Raw genomic sequence first — 14,110 nt, 5'->3', positions numbered from 1 at the left:
TCCGGGGGCGGGGTCTCAGGTTACAACCCCGCGGGGGGCCGGGGGCGGCCCGCGGTTTGGGCGAGTTCTCCAGCCTCGAGTAGAGCCGGGCGCATATAACGGGCGCCGCGGCGCAGACAAGACGCAGAGCGCTGCTGGGCTGCCGGGTCTCCTGCCTCCTCCTCCTGCTCCGAGGGCCCTCCTGCATGAGGGCGCGGTAGAGACCCGGACCTACGCCGTGCTCCTGCCGCCACGCTGCGCTCCGCCCGGGCCCGGCTCCGCCAGGCCCCGCGGTGAGCCATGATCCGCCTCGGGGCTCCTCAGACGCTGGTGCTGCTGACGCTGCTCGTCGCCGCTGTCCTTCGGTGTCACGGCCAGGATGTCCGTAAGTTGCCCACAGCCCCGGCCTGCCACCCTTCTGTGCCGTCCCGCCGCATCCTCTTGCCTGGCCCTCTCGCGCTCTGGAGCCTGCGGATGCGCAGAAGCTCATCGAGTGGAGCTCTGCAAGTCAGGGGCTCTGTCCGAGCGTCCTCCGTGCCGGTCGTGGTTGGAGGTATTTGCAGGTCCCTGCGTTGCAAAGGAATACTAAACAAGCAAAGCGTCGGGTCCGAGGTTTGCGCACAGATTTTAAGCGCGCTCTTTCCCACCAGCTTTGGTAATTAGGCGCACACGCACACAACTTGGCTTCCCGAAGCACTCAGAGTTCAGCAAAACAGGTTGCGGCCCATCGAGCTTAGGAGAAGTAGGAGAGAAAGAGCGCGAGCAAAGGAGCGAGCGAGCGCCAAGGGGTTGACGGCCCAGTAGTGTCCAGGGGTTGGTGCCGGGGGTTTCAAAGGGAAGTTAGACAAAGGAGATGCTCGGAAACTGGTGGGCTGAAATCCGAGGCCACAAAGAAGGGCTTCGGAGAGACACTCTGCGACCTCATCGCCTCTCGCGGGTTTCCTCCCCCTCACGGCTGGCCCAGGAGCCAAGTGCAGCCCTCTTCGCATCTCGGCTTTCCCCTTGCCCCTGAAGGATACAGAAACTTCCCGTAGGAGAGGCCATCTGAAAGGCGATAACATTCCAACCAGACCGTGCTTTTCAAACGCCCAGGAAAATAGCGCCCCCTCCCCGCCGTCTTCCCCCCTAACATCCCCACCCCCGCCCAGGTACTACAATGAGTTACTTTTCTAAAAGTTTCTGGAACTAACCGAGGCTCTGCCAGGTGTGTGTGTGCGCGTGCGCGTGTGTGTGTGCGTGTGCGTGTGTGTGTATGTGTGTGTGTGTGTGTAGCAGAGGAAGGAGACACGGTTGGTCGATTGCTATAACAATTTCAACCGAATATAGTTAGAGACGACAGTTTTACAGTCTGGTCCAAAGGCGGTTCGAACCGCACCTTTCCATCGCCTCCTTTGGTGAAGTCTCACTGTCTGGGATTATATTTAGGACAAATGAAGCCTGGAAAGTGTATTAGGTAGAGAAGTTATTTTTTTTCCCACGTGTTTGGGCACGTTTCCGACGGCTGGGATTCCAGCCCTGTCTTTGTATGTTACAAATTGTAAATCAATCGCAGGGGAAATTTTTTGGCGGGGGGGGGGGGGGAGTAATGGAAGTCAAAGTCCGTCTGCCGACGAGGCTGTCTGCAGTCTCGTCTGCCACTAGGCTATCTCCAGACACAGTTTAGAAGGCTGCGGACCCATAAGGACTTTCCATTCATTAGGGTGGTCGACCGGGACAGGGTCAGGACTGGGGCCCGCGGTGCAGCTGCAAGGAGCCCCGGGCAGGAGATTTTGGTCAGGCTGTCGGATGGTGCAGTAAGCTGGAGGCCCGCTCCTGGGTACTTGTTGGAATACGGTGCGTCTATAAGTGGCCCCAGCTCGGACTGACTATATATTTGTCCTAAATGTGCATGTACACACTCACAAAACTGTCTTCTTGACTGACCTCTGCCTCAGTTCGCAGTGGAATTAGCTAGGTGACTCTAAAATAACTCCCCAATTCTCCATCTGGTATTAGAGGCTCTCACTTAAGTGGCAGAGCGTCTCAGCGCCGCAGCCTTCCTAGGAGGTAGTGAATTCCACAGTTTCTTGGGCCCAAATCTTCCAGTCGATCCTCCTCCTCCCCAGGGGGAGTGCTTTGGAGCCGCTGACTTTGCACCCTGGCGCATCCCGGCTCCGTAACCCCCTCCCCTGGGTCAGCGGACCCAAAAACGTGACGTGGGGAAAGACACAGTCTGCGTGGACATCAGGAATGTCAGAAACCTAGAACTCTGGCACGACCCTCCTCCCCATCTTTCCACAAGTTTGAGAAACTTATTGGCTGCGGCGTCTTTGACCCACATCTGCACTTCACAGCCCTCTCCTCTGAATGTGCCCCTCGGCTCAGGGGAGAGACCTCAATCCTCCATTGTGAGGCTTGTTTGCGTTGGGAGATTGGCAGCGATGGCTTCCAGATGGGGCTGAAACGCTGCCCGTATTTATTTAAACTGGTTCCTTGCGGAGACCTGTGAATCGGGCTCTGTGTGCACTCGAGAAAAGCCGCATTCATGAGAGACGAGGTCCGGTGGGTTCCCCAGGACTCCCCGACCCCCTCTCCCACAATGCTCCCCTGTGCCCGCCCGCGGACACCTCCCGGGCTCTAGCCCTGCGCAAAGCGGCTGCGAAGCAAAACAGTTCCCCGAAAGAGGTAACTTTTTAATTGGCCTGCTACAAAGAATCACTTATGTGGCGCTGCGGTAATGAGGGGAACCCGATCAGGCGCGCCGGGATGCTATCGGCAGCCGTTTCGAACAGCAATTATGGTGGCGCTGGGCTCCTCCGTCCACACCTAGGGGATCCGGTTACGGCGCTGGCTCCTTTCTGGGGCAGTCATTTTATCCCACTTTTCACCCTCCCAGTGTCTGTGGGCGAGCCGTGTCCAGAGCCGCAGCCACAAAGAGTCACCCGACGGCTCTCACGCCCAGCGCTGCGGCCCCGCCCCCGCGCCCGCTCATCCCCGGCCACCCTTCCGAGGGAAATCTGATACGCCTTCAGGGTGCACCCCGCTCTCCCAGCACTTTACTCTCTTCCCTCACGGCCCCTCTTAGGTTTTGGTGGTGGGGGGGGATTCTTCCAGTCGCTCTCCCGCAGCTCGTTTTCTACAGCTCCACCTATATATAGCGGTGCGTGCGCCCCGGCAACAACTGTATATACCCTAGGCTCCCTCTCCCCCCGCTCCCCTCCCCGTGATTATCTCGCCTAAAGGCTGGGTGGAGTGTTTCTAGTGGAAAAAAAAAAAAAAGACAGAAAGAAAGATTTATCTTTCAGTCTCCTTAAAGAGCACGGGGCTGGCCGTTTCTCTCTCCGCCCACCTGGTTTGTGGCCCTTTCCTATTATTCAACCCCCGCAGTGGCCAGGGCTTTGGGGATTTTGATGAGAAAAACAGCACTGGGCGCTCCCCGGCACGTGGCGCGGGCTCGGCCGCGCTTGGCGCTCTCCGGAGCGCTCTTGTCAGCGCAGGCTTCGTTTGCAGGGCGAATTCCGGAAGGCAGGCCGCTTGTGGAGAGGGACTAGTGCATGACGTTCTTGGTCTGCGTTCCTGGAGGAGGCCAGGCCTGAACTGGCTAATCTTAGCCCGGACCAGGCATTCAAAGGCCCCTCCACACACCCCCTTGCTCCAAGCTGGGCTGTTGTCTTCAGGTGGAAGCAAGGTCTCTCCAGAGAGGGCTACAGCTGGAGGTCAGCACCGGCAGCGGGGGCGGGGTTCTTTGGCCCTGCTTGCCTCCCAGGGCATTTTGTTATACCCTTGGGTCCCAGGTGTATTGTTTAACTGGGCCTATGCTCCTCCCCAAATTGGTCCTACTCCTGATATGATTTAAAGAATGGAAGAAGATCCTAATTGTCACAGCTCCTCCTCTCACACACACCCCACCCCCATACATCACTTTGGGAGCCTGGCTCTTTGCAGAGTCTAATTTTTGTGGGTAGAATTTTCTGCACGCCTTCTAAATTTTAGCTGTCAGTTGTATTTAGCTAGATGCATGAAGACAGTAGGCATAGTCAGTCCCCTCGCCTTCCCTGCTGGGTCAGGATTTCCACTGGTGAATAGACAGCAGAGTGCAAGGCACACAGCAAATGTTTGTTGACTCCACGGAAGAATGAATGATGTCTTAGAAAAATCATTTTCAAGTTCTCCGTGTTCGAGTGGCCCGAGCCCACCTTCTTCAGCATTTGAATTATGTCGAGTTGACTTGCAACCTCTTTCTCTTTTTCCCTTCTGACTCCTCACCCCCTCCTTCCCTTGGCTGTCTGCTTCCCCTGCCCCACCCCCGGTGCAGAGAAGGCTGGCAGCTGTGTGCAGGACGGGCAGAGGTATAACGATAAGGATGTGTGGAAGCCCGAGCCCTGCCGGATCTGTGTCTGTGACACTGGGACTGTCCTCTGCGACGACATAATCTGTGAAGACATGAAAGACTGCCTCAGCCCCGAGACCCCCTTCGGAGAGTGCTGCCCCATCTGCTCAACTGACCTCACCACTGCCAGTGGTCGTAATTTATTTATTTCCTGTTCCACATAAATAAATTACTTGCAAGGGCAGCAAATGCCCTGCCATGGATGCCGGTCATCTCTGCGAAGCAGAGGGGCTGGTTATCCATGGGACCCCAGCAGCTGAGGCTGAAAGGAAAGGCCATTTCTCGCTTGCAGGTTGACACTGAGTGACTGACACACTAGAGGGGTCCTTCCTCACCCAAAAACTACGCTTCCGAGACACGGAGGACAGAGGTGATTCCACACAAGTAACCTCACTGGAGTCACCTCTGCAGATCCCTAGAGCCACCGTGGAGATGCAGTGCTCCTTCCGGCCAAACCACAGACTGACTCCTCCTCCAGTACCCACACCTTGGCTTCTCTGTAGAAGGCCTCAGATGTATGGTCTTCAGTGTGGAGCGAGCTCTGCTGGCCAGCGCGCAGACAGAGAGGGCAGGCCCCCTTCTTGAAATATGGGCCACTCGTGGCCGTTTCCATTTGGTTTTGCCTCTGTTGGCGTTGACTGCCAGTTAAGAAGCAAGTTCCTAGGAGAAGGGCGGAGATGGGGCTGGGACAGAGCCCCGTGTGCCTGCACCCTGGTGGGTTGTTAACTCCCAGCTGGAGCCAGGGCTGGTGGGTGTGCAGGTGACCCCTCCTCAGCTCTGGAGCACATGCCCTATCTCCCTGTAGGGTGGCTGGGGACACACATCTAGGCCTCTTGGGTGGCCCTCACTTTTCCCTTCCCGCTCAAGTAGAGAAGACAATTGAAAGGGAAGCGAGCAGTTGCCTTTCCTTAACACTTCACCCACCCTGGAAAGCTGCTTGGGGAAGCTGCTTTGATGGTCCAGATTCCCAGATCATTTCTGAGGGGACCTGTGTGAGTGAAGCGTTGATCACCTTTACGACTTCGCTGCTGCAAAGGGGGAAGGGGTTATTGACTCGGGGTGGCACTGGCTCCAATGCCCTCTGTAACTCCTGTGCTCTGCTGTTTTTTGTGCTTGCTTCACGGAGATCCAGCTTGAATGTAAGACCTTTCCACCTACCTAACTCTTCTTCTGGGGTGGAGGAGGTTGGTGGGGGGTGGGGTGGCGCTTGGGCTACGGAGGGGCTTCTTACCCTGTGAGGAAGAGAAGAGACTGAACCTCCCAGTTTCGGGTGCTTGCTTTCCTGGTGGCTGATTAGATCTTGAATTCTTCCTTTTCTCTTTGTACCACCCCTGCTCCGTTCTTGTGCATGCTGACTGCCTTTTGAATAACAAAGTCTGCATCATCTCCATTCCTCATGGGACCTCAGCAACTCCAGGACCCCAGTGACCCTAACACCCCAACAGAGGGGTTCAGTGGAGTAACAGGAAGCTGCCTCCTTCCCTGGTTGTGTCCCTTTCTTTGTTTGATCCGTTCAAGAGTGTCTAAGTGACAAGAAGTTGTACGTAACCATCTCATGAATCTTACATTTTCCTTCTCTATTTTTTCCATTTGCAGGGCAACCAGGACCAAAGGTGAGGATTTTTGTTGTTTTTTGTGCTTTCCTTTGCCTTTATAGTTCCTTCTTTAGAAGCAGTGCTATGCTCATTCAGCCTGTGGTCTTTAGACATCAACAGGGATCTGTTTCACAGGGCATCTCGATGCAAGGGCTCCTGGGCAATGTTGTGTGCTTGGGGCTTGGTGGGCTTGCTTGGCTCAATCCTGACAGTGTTTCGTGTTTCAGGGACAGAAAGGAGAACCTGGAGACATCAAGGATGTAAGTACGCATTATACTCCCACGTTGCATCTACTTCTCTAACTGGGTCATGTCCTTGAGGTTCCCTCTAACTTGCCATCCTGTGGGTCTCTCTATCACAGATTGTAGGACCCAAAGGACCTCCTGGGCCTCAGGTAAGAAAGGGAGAAACCCCTTCCTCCGTGTCTTCCTTGAGTTCCTGAACTGCAGGCCCCTGGTCTGGCTGTCATCTCAATATTTTCTTCATTTTCAGGGACCTGCAGGTGAACAAGGACCCAGAGGTGATCGTGGTGACAAAGGTGAAAAAGTGAGTAGAGAAACAATGCTGTCTGACCCTTGTGGACTGACAAGGTTCTCTAATCTCCCCCTCCCCAAATGACTGACTACCTACCTCCTCAAGGGCAGCCTGTAGACAGATGGTTCTTGCATAAACACTGCTTCTCATTGGGGCCTTTTTCTCTTTCTGCCAAGGGTGCTCCTGGACCTCGTGGCAGAGATGGAGAGCCTGGGACCCCTGGAAACCCTGGCCCCCCTGGCCCTCCTGGCCCCCCTGGCCCCCCTGGTCTTGGTGGAGTAAGTATCCTTATGTCCCCTTCCTTCAGGCTGTCCCTCCAGAAGCGTGGCTTCTAAATTGCTAGTCACACTCACCTGGCTGGCTCCCAGGGCTGCCAGCAGTGTGTACTCAGCCTGTCCATGGGCTTCTCCCCCAGGCCTATAATTTAGTGGAATCACATAGTAGGCATGAGACTGTGGCGCTAAGGGATGACTTTTTTCACTCATTGGGTTTCTGCAAAGCAAGTCTTCAGTTACCTGGCTTCCTGGCGTCTGTACTGTGTGGCTGATTCTTGGGAGTGGGTGTGGGGCTTGGGGGAGAGGATGACTGGGCACTTGTATTTCCCTGGAAGAAGAGTGACCGCTGTCCTTGGAAGACACTGAATCTTCATCTTTGCCAAGTACATTCCAAGCAATTATTTATTCTCATGAAAGAGCCCCACTGAGCGAAGGTGTGTGGCTAAAGTCATTTTTGGAATCAAACCAATCAACAAATTATATTATTGCCCAGTTTTTGCAGGTTTGCCATTTTGATGTTTGCTATGAGTTAAATTTTTAAACTTGAACGGCTCATAGATGCCTGCTACATCCCCTGTTAAAATATTTCAAGACTGTTCATTTTAGTCTTTTGCTGGGCATTAAAGTCTTGGAAAAGAAAAACAGAAACTTTAAAAGTGATATTTTTAGTTATATTTCTCAATTTATGTTAACGTATTTAATATTTTAGAATTTTTAAAAAAAACTTATAAAATGAAATGCAAGTAATGGATACTCTTCCAAATAACACTTCATCTCCCAGGGAAATGACTATGCCACTGTCATCTAATAACCCATTTCCAAAACAATTTTTCAGGAATCATTAGTAATTCAGATCAATGCTAGGCTAGTCTCCAACAATTAGAATTTATCTAAATAGAGTATTTTCTATCCAGATATAGCTTACCTAGCCAAGTAGGAAAAGCACAGGGCCTCCCAAGCTTTTAATGTTGTTGGGTTTATATTTGCAGAACTTTGCTGCTCAGATGGCTGGAGGATTTGATGAGAAGGCTGGTGGCGCCCAGATGGGAGTAATGCAGGGACCAATGGTAAGAAAAAAACACCAGTTCTTTGCAGCCAAAATGGCAGGAGGTGGCCCTTATTAGAGCCAGGGACTCTGACAACCTCACTTTACAGGTAATTGCTTAGAGCAGCTCTTCCCCAACAGTTACGTAACCTCCCATTTAGCTAGCCCAAAGCATTTGGGTTTTAACGGCGATGGATGCCAGTTTTAATGATGCGCTGGAGTGACTAAGAAGAATGAGGATGGAGAGAGGCATATAGGCTGATCTGTCAGAAGGCCAGTTGCTATTGCTCTTGGAATGAGAACTGAAGAATGCAGACAGCAGCCACTGTTCTCCGGCATCCACAAGACTTCCAGCAGGAACTCTCAGCCCTGCAGCTCCCACTTGGCACAGGCTAAATGAAACTCAGACTTTAGTAAACATGGCTGCCGTCCAGGGGAAAGCAAGGCCAGCTTCTCTGTCCAAATGGTACCTATAAATAAAAATAGATTGTTGCGAGGGGAGTGGGAAATGAGAGGGGGGCGGCCACTGCAGGCCCCCTGCTCACAGAGTAACTCCTTGTCCTTTGTCTGGGCTGTTGGCTGGGAGGAGGTGGCACCCTGGAGGCTGTGGGTGAAGCATTTCCAGTAAAGCTCCTCATTTTCTGTTCCAATGCAGGGCCCCATGGGACCTCGGGGACCTCCAGGCCCTGCTGGTGCTCCCGTAAGTACTGGGCCTTTCCTTTTGGAAGGTGGAGACACAGATGCTTTCAAGCTCTCTGATGTCAGTTTGCGGGGGGCCAACCTGGTGTCCTCATCTTACTTTTTAGGGACCTCAAGGATTTCAAGGCAACCCTGGTGAACCTGGGGAACCCGGCGTTGCTGTGAGTACCTCCGTGGGCCCTGCCCTCCTTGGGGGGAGCTTCCAATGATGTACCACTCCGACCCCGATCCTGTCGCCTCCCGGGCTCTGCCCAGCACTTTCCACAGTGGAGGGCTCAAAGGAAACCCAGATGTCCCCTCTTAGCTCTGGGGGAACAGAGAGCCAGATGTGGCAAGAACCACCCAGGACTCTGTCATCTCAGTCCTTTTTCTGGGTCACCCCTGGCCTGTGCTGTCCACTGCCTCCCACTATGATCTGCTCTCTCTCAGCACAAAGTGGGTTCTTCCATCTTTTTTTTAATTGGAGCGTGGTTGAATATTTTGGCCAAGCCGCACGGCCTGCCCACATGCAGGATCTTAGTTCCCTGACCAGGGAGCAAAGCCGCAACCCCTGCATTGGAAGCATGGAGTCTGAACCACTGGACTGCCAGGGAAGTCCCAGGGTTCTTCCATCATTTTTTCCTTATAGAGGAACTAGCTTCCAAAAGCTACAATCCCCAAATTTTGTCCGATTAGGTGTCTTCCCCCTCCAACCATCTCTTAAACGCTCCTATTTCGTTCGTAGGGTCCCATGGGTCCCCGCGGCCCTTCTGGCCCCCCTGGAAAACCTGGTGACGACGTGAGTACACCTGAGGAGTCAAACAAGTGGCCGCCTCACTTGAAAGGGCCCAGAGAGGGGGTGCTGCGCAGTGATACAGAGGCACCCTCGGCTTGACCCAAGGGGGAGGCAACCTGAGTGGCAGAGCTGGTCTGTTGGAGACTCGGACTCCGCCTACTGTCCACATTTCCACTGGCAACTTAGCTTGCAATTGCCTTGGGGACTTCTTTGGACCCACTGGGAAGGGAACTAATTAAAACATCATTAACTCCTGGAAGGGAAATTGAGAAGTGAGAGAAGGGAGAGGGAAAACACAAGGGGAAAGATGTAGGGAAGGAAAAACAAAGAAAGAAACACAACAGCCCAACATTATCTTAATTGTAAATGAGTTAGGAAAAGCTCAGCCTGAGTCAGGATGTCTGCAAGGGATGCAAACAAAGGGAAGAGACAGGAGTTGGCACTCGTGAATCCCATTAGGCAGTGAAAGTCTCTGAGGTTAGGGGGCCCTAGGCCAGTCAGCAGCGCCTATGAGAGGAGACAGGGAGCCCACCAGGGGAGGCTGGAGGCCGTGGGGTTGGGGACGGAGGAGCTTGCCCAGGGCACAGGCAGCTGTGTGAGACAAGACACGGTGAGCCAGGGAAGGCATTCAGGGAAGGCTGGGACCTGAAGGAGGGGGGTGGAGATGAGGAAGCAGGTGGGCAAAGGCATGGCGGGCTGGGAGGAGAGACGGTGCTCCGAAGTGTGCCAGCTGTGCTAACGTGTCTTCTGAGGAAGCTGAGGCTCATCTCTCTCCCTTCAGGGTGAAGCTGGAAAGGCTGGAAAACCTGGCGAGAGAGGCCTTCCTGGTCCTCAGGTAAAGCCCCACCTTCCCCAGCCTCCAACATCATTCCCAGAGTCTCCCTCCTTGCAGCCAAGGCAGTGGCCGCCCGCCCAGCTCATCCAGTTCCGTTAGCTCACTCCTAAAGTTCCAGCAGTCTCCATGTACATCACACCTTCATGCTGATGACCATGTCTCTGATCCTAGCATGGGCCCTGGGAGGCTGGCTGTTGTTCATACGCACTTTGCATAAGATGGGGTGAGGCACAGTGAAGGGGATTCTGGGATTGACTGAAAGATGGTCCCAGTACTGGGCTTCCACTGCTCCCTGTAGCAGCCCAGGGCAGTCTTGACCCGGTTCTGCTCGGTACCCTGAGAATCTCTTCTTTGGATTGCAGGGTGCTCGCGGCTTCCCAGGAACCCCAGGCCTTCCTGGTGTCAAAGGTCACAGAGTAAGTATCATGGGTTGAGGGTGTTGGAAGGAAGGGATTGACCAAGGGAGAAAAAAGCTTTTGAGGACATGAATCTTCCTATTTGGCTTCCCCAGAAGTGCGATTGAATATCTTCTCTTGTCCCATAGGGTTACCCAGGTCTAGATGGTGCTAAGGGAGAAGCTGGTGCTCCAGGTGTGAAGGTAAGGACCAAGAAGCACACGAGGATGGGGGACGGACAATGGGGAGATGCTACTGAGCTCAGTGGAGTTAGGACATCTGAACAGCTTGGGTTAGGACAGCCAGTCCTACGTCCTAATGTACGAACGGCAGTTCTGGAAAGCTCTGGGAATTGTCCCTCACAGAACTAAAGTTTGGGGGTGTCGGTGCTAGCTGAGATGACCAGAGCTTTCAGCTTCTTCCATGGGAGTTGTCTGGGGGCTAGCACTGGGGTCCCAGTCACTGACCCTCTGCCTCTTTTTTCCAGGGTGAGAGTGGTTCCCCAGGAGAGAACGGTTCTCCAGGCCCAATGGTGAGTATATGAGCATTCCTCCCGGGAGGGCCTCTCTAGACACTCTTCAGATACCTTCTAAAGCCTGGCAGGTGGCTTCACCGTAAATGCCATGGCTCCCTTTATGCAAAGTAGATACTCAGTTTTGTAGATTGATCTGATTATGAGCAAAAGGCAAAATGTATCAAGTAGATGATTTGGTCAAGGTTTCACCAACATTTCCTTGAAATAGCCCTGTTAGCACACTTGAGGCGTGCTTCAATTTTTACAAATTTTGTTTATTTTCAACATTTTGGGGAGCTCATCTATTGCAAGAAGCAAGATGTGCCTCGAACAGGGCTCCCAGTAGGTAACCACAGGCGCACCTGTGTGCTCTGCCATGGCAGAAGAACCTTTGGTGTGATAGGAGCGTCCTGAATCAGGAAGGTGAGGTCAGGGGCATCCACACCTTTGCCTCCTGGGCACTGCACGCTCCCTCCCCTCAGGTGTCCAGGAAGGGCCTGCAGGTTAAGTGATGGTGCAGAGTGTCCTTGAGTCAACTCATGCTTGTGCTGTCCTGGTGTGTGTTCCAGGGTCCCCGTGGCCTGCCTGGTGAGAGAGGACGGACTGGCCCTGCTGGCTCTGCGGTGAGTAATTGACAAGACCAAGAGCCACCATTTGTCCAGCACTTTCAAGTTGACGAGGCACTTGCATTTAGGGTTATTCTGCCTGACCCTCAAAACAAGCCTGCGAGGTGTAGAGAGTATCATCCTCCCGTGAGGATTCACTCTAGTGTACCCGTCACAAATTCCCAGGCTGGGTCTGCAGTTGGGGGACTGGGCGTGGGCCATGGGAGGGCTGGGTGGTAAGGGCAGGAGTATCCTTAACCAGCCTCGATTATTCAGGTAATCCCCTCAACGGCCCCACCTGCTCCCCATCAACCCCGTTCGAATTTATGGACAGACTTTAGTTGGCTAGAGTACTGTGTTCCTCTTTGTTCTTTCTGGTTGCTCAGATGCTGCCCTAGAAAAGTATTAACAGTCCAGGGTCAGCTCACATACTTGACATTGGTGCACTGCTGGTGACACTATGATATACCAGTGGCCACCACTTCACGGACACTCCCTCTGTTTAATACCTGAGATGCTTAGTCTCATCCAATCTTCCCTCAAACCCTGTGAGGTAGATTCTATTGTCCTCCCCATTTTAGAGAAGAAACCGAGGCACCGAATGGTTAAATAGCTTAGGACAAACTATACTTTGCAGCCTCAGACTCTGGTGGCCTCTTGTTAATGGGGGAAGTTAAGAGCACGGGGGTTTGCCATGGTGGAGGGTGCAGGTGTTTAGCTCTGATCCCTTAGCAATCGAGAGCCCTTGTGGGCGCCTGGTCAGGCGAGTGATGCGATGAAAGCTGTGTTTAAGAAAGATTATGCTCTCTTGTTGATTTCACACCCAGCCACCCAAGCCCTGAGGCCCCTCCTCACCGGTCCTTGCAGGACCGGCCAAAGTAAATCAGCTTCACTGGGTTTTACTGCTTTCCAGATAATGTATCTGTTTTGGCAGAAGTTTCCCTCAAAAGCAGGTCAGTGAAATACCAAGCAGCCTCGACCCCCATTTGTCAGCCAGAGCTGTTGAAGTGGCTTGTCCCCGGGTCGCTTCGTGTGAGGGGATTAGAGAGCGCTGGACCTGCCGAAAAACACTGCGATTTCGGCAGGTTGTCAAGACCTGGCTTGTGGGGGCCATGGTGGCCACACTCCGTGAGGGGCACAGATGAGCTGCATCCCTGTTTTCCCTCCTTCCCGGGCACAGTAGACCCTGCTTCTCGCTCCTTCTCGCTGATTCCTGTCCCCGTGGTAGTCAGGCTGGCAGGGTGTGCACGGGATTAGGCACAGAAGATTGACAATGTCACGTAGTTCCAAGCGCAGGTCGGGGTTCAAGGCCTGGCCAGGGACTGGGCTGGGTTGGCCTCTGCCTGCTGTGGTCACGTGCCCCCCACCTTGGGCCAGACGGTGCCCACTCCCCAGCCTTGCTGCAGGAGGAGCCCTGGATGCCCGCCCAGCTCTGGCCTCCCGGGCGGCACTGCAGCTCCCCCTCACTCACGGCCAGCCCAGGCCTCTCCTCTGGCTGACTCCTGGAGGGTGGGTGCTTCTCGAAGCGGCCAGGCTAGTCCAGAGGGGGCTCTGGCCAGTGCTGAGGCTTTATGTTCCCCGTGACACTTCCTTCGGTTAAGTCTTCTCTTCCCTGTTTAATGCCAATGGGGAGAGTCTCAGGAGAAATGGACCATAGCCAGGAGGAAGAGTTGAGTCTTCTTTAAAACAGGAGCTCCCCCTAAAGCATCCTTCTTCAGCTTCCAAGGAGAGGCAGAGGCAGGCAGACAGGGCTCAGCTGAGGTCCTCCAAGGACCAGGTGCCAGGCCCAGCTCCACCTAGCCTAACGGTCCCCTGGGCCTTGAGGGGCCTTGAGAGAGGCACTAGGGGTGCTCACCACAAACCCAGGAGAAAACCCTCAAAGGGCAAGGCCTGTAGAGGAAATGCCGGCAGCCTTGCCTTCCTGTGAAGGAAGTCTTGGGGCAGATGTGGTCCTCGGGCTCTGCCCGGTGTCCTGTCCCCATCACAGAGCTTCTTCCTGGGCTGCTGGCAGATGTCCTGCAGCTTCTCTGTTTTCCATAGAAGCAGGTGGTTTTATGGGTTGGAGGATGGTGGGGCGCAGATCCTGGAGTTAACCAAGCCTTAACCAGGGAGGTTACCCGAGTCCGGAGAGTGCTTCCTGCTGTGACAGGCAGGAGGCACTCAGTCAGGGTCGATGCTTGGCTGTTTTGCTCTCCTTTGGCCCAGTTCACCGAATCTTTAAACGATAACTCAGCCTTGAAGTTAGGGATACTTGGGGTCTAAACGGAAGTTTAAGAAATGATGAAACAGGGATTCCCTGGTGGCGCAGTGGTTGAGAGTCCGCCTGCCGATGCAGGGGACACGGGTTTGTGCCCCGGTCCGGGAAGATCCCACATGCCTCGGAGCGGCTGGGCCCGTGAGCCATGGCCGCTGAGCCTGTGCGTCCGGAGCCTGTGCTCCGCAGTGGGAGAGGCCACAGCAGTGAGAGGCCCGCGTACCGCAAAAAAAAAA

General features: G+C 54.0%; 1 protein-coding gene across 2 annotated transcripts in view; it reads left to right on the top strand.

The window, feature by feature from the left end:
• The first annotated feature begins 253 nt into the window (after positions 1-253).
• Positions 254-14,110, top strand: part of COL2A1 (collagen type II alpha 1 chain) — a 30,828-nt gene continuing 16,971 nt past the window's right edge. The window contains exons 1-16 of one of the 2 annotated variants that reach the window (XM_029204433.1): positions 254-364; positions 4,274-4,480; positions 5,945-5,961; positions 6,171-6,203; positions 6,305-6,337; positions 6,436-6,489; positions 6,654-6,755; positions 7,742-7,819; positions 8,453-8,497; positions 8,604-8,657; positions 9,221-9,274; positions 10,053-10,106; positions 10,469-10,522; positions 10,651-10,704; positions 10,989-11,033; positions 11,585-11,638. In XM_029204433.1, the coding sequence (XP_029060266.1) occupies positions 280-364; positions 4,274-4,480; positions 5,945-5,961; positions 6,171-6,203; positions 6,305-6,337; positions 6,436-6,489; positions 6,654-6,755; positions 7,742-7,819; positions 8,453-8,497; positions 8,604-8,657; positions 9,221-9,274; positions 10,053-10,106; positions 10,469-10,522; positions 10,651-10,704; positions 10,989-11,033; positions 11,585-11,638 (1,023 nt within the window). In that variant the 5' untranslated portion in view covers positions 254-279. The remainder of the gene's footprint in view (positions 365-4,273; positions 4,481-5,944; positions 5,962-6,170; positions 6,204-6,304; positions 6,338-6,435; positions 6,490-6,653; positions 6,756-7,741; positions 7,820-8,452; positions 8,498-8,603; positions 8,658-9,220; positions 9,275-10,052; positions 10,107-10,468; positions 10,523-10,650; positions 10,705-10,988; positions 11,034-11,584; positions 11,639-14,110) is intronic. The other variant, XM_029204434.1, reaches the window with a different exon arrangement.

The sequence above is a fragment of the Monodon monoceros genome, unplaced genomic scaffold (genome assembly GCF_005190385.1).
Source record: "Monodon monoceros isolate NGI ecotype Baffin Bay Population unplaced genomic scaffold, NGI_Narwhal_1 Super_Scaffold_6, whole genome shotgun sequence".
Lineage (NCBI taxonomy): Eukaryota > Metazoa > Chordata > Mammalia > Artiodactyla > Monodontidae > Monodon > Monodon monoceros.
This window is presented reverse-complemented; position numbering and strand designations above follow the sequence as displayed.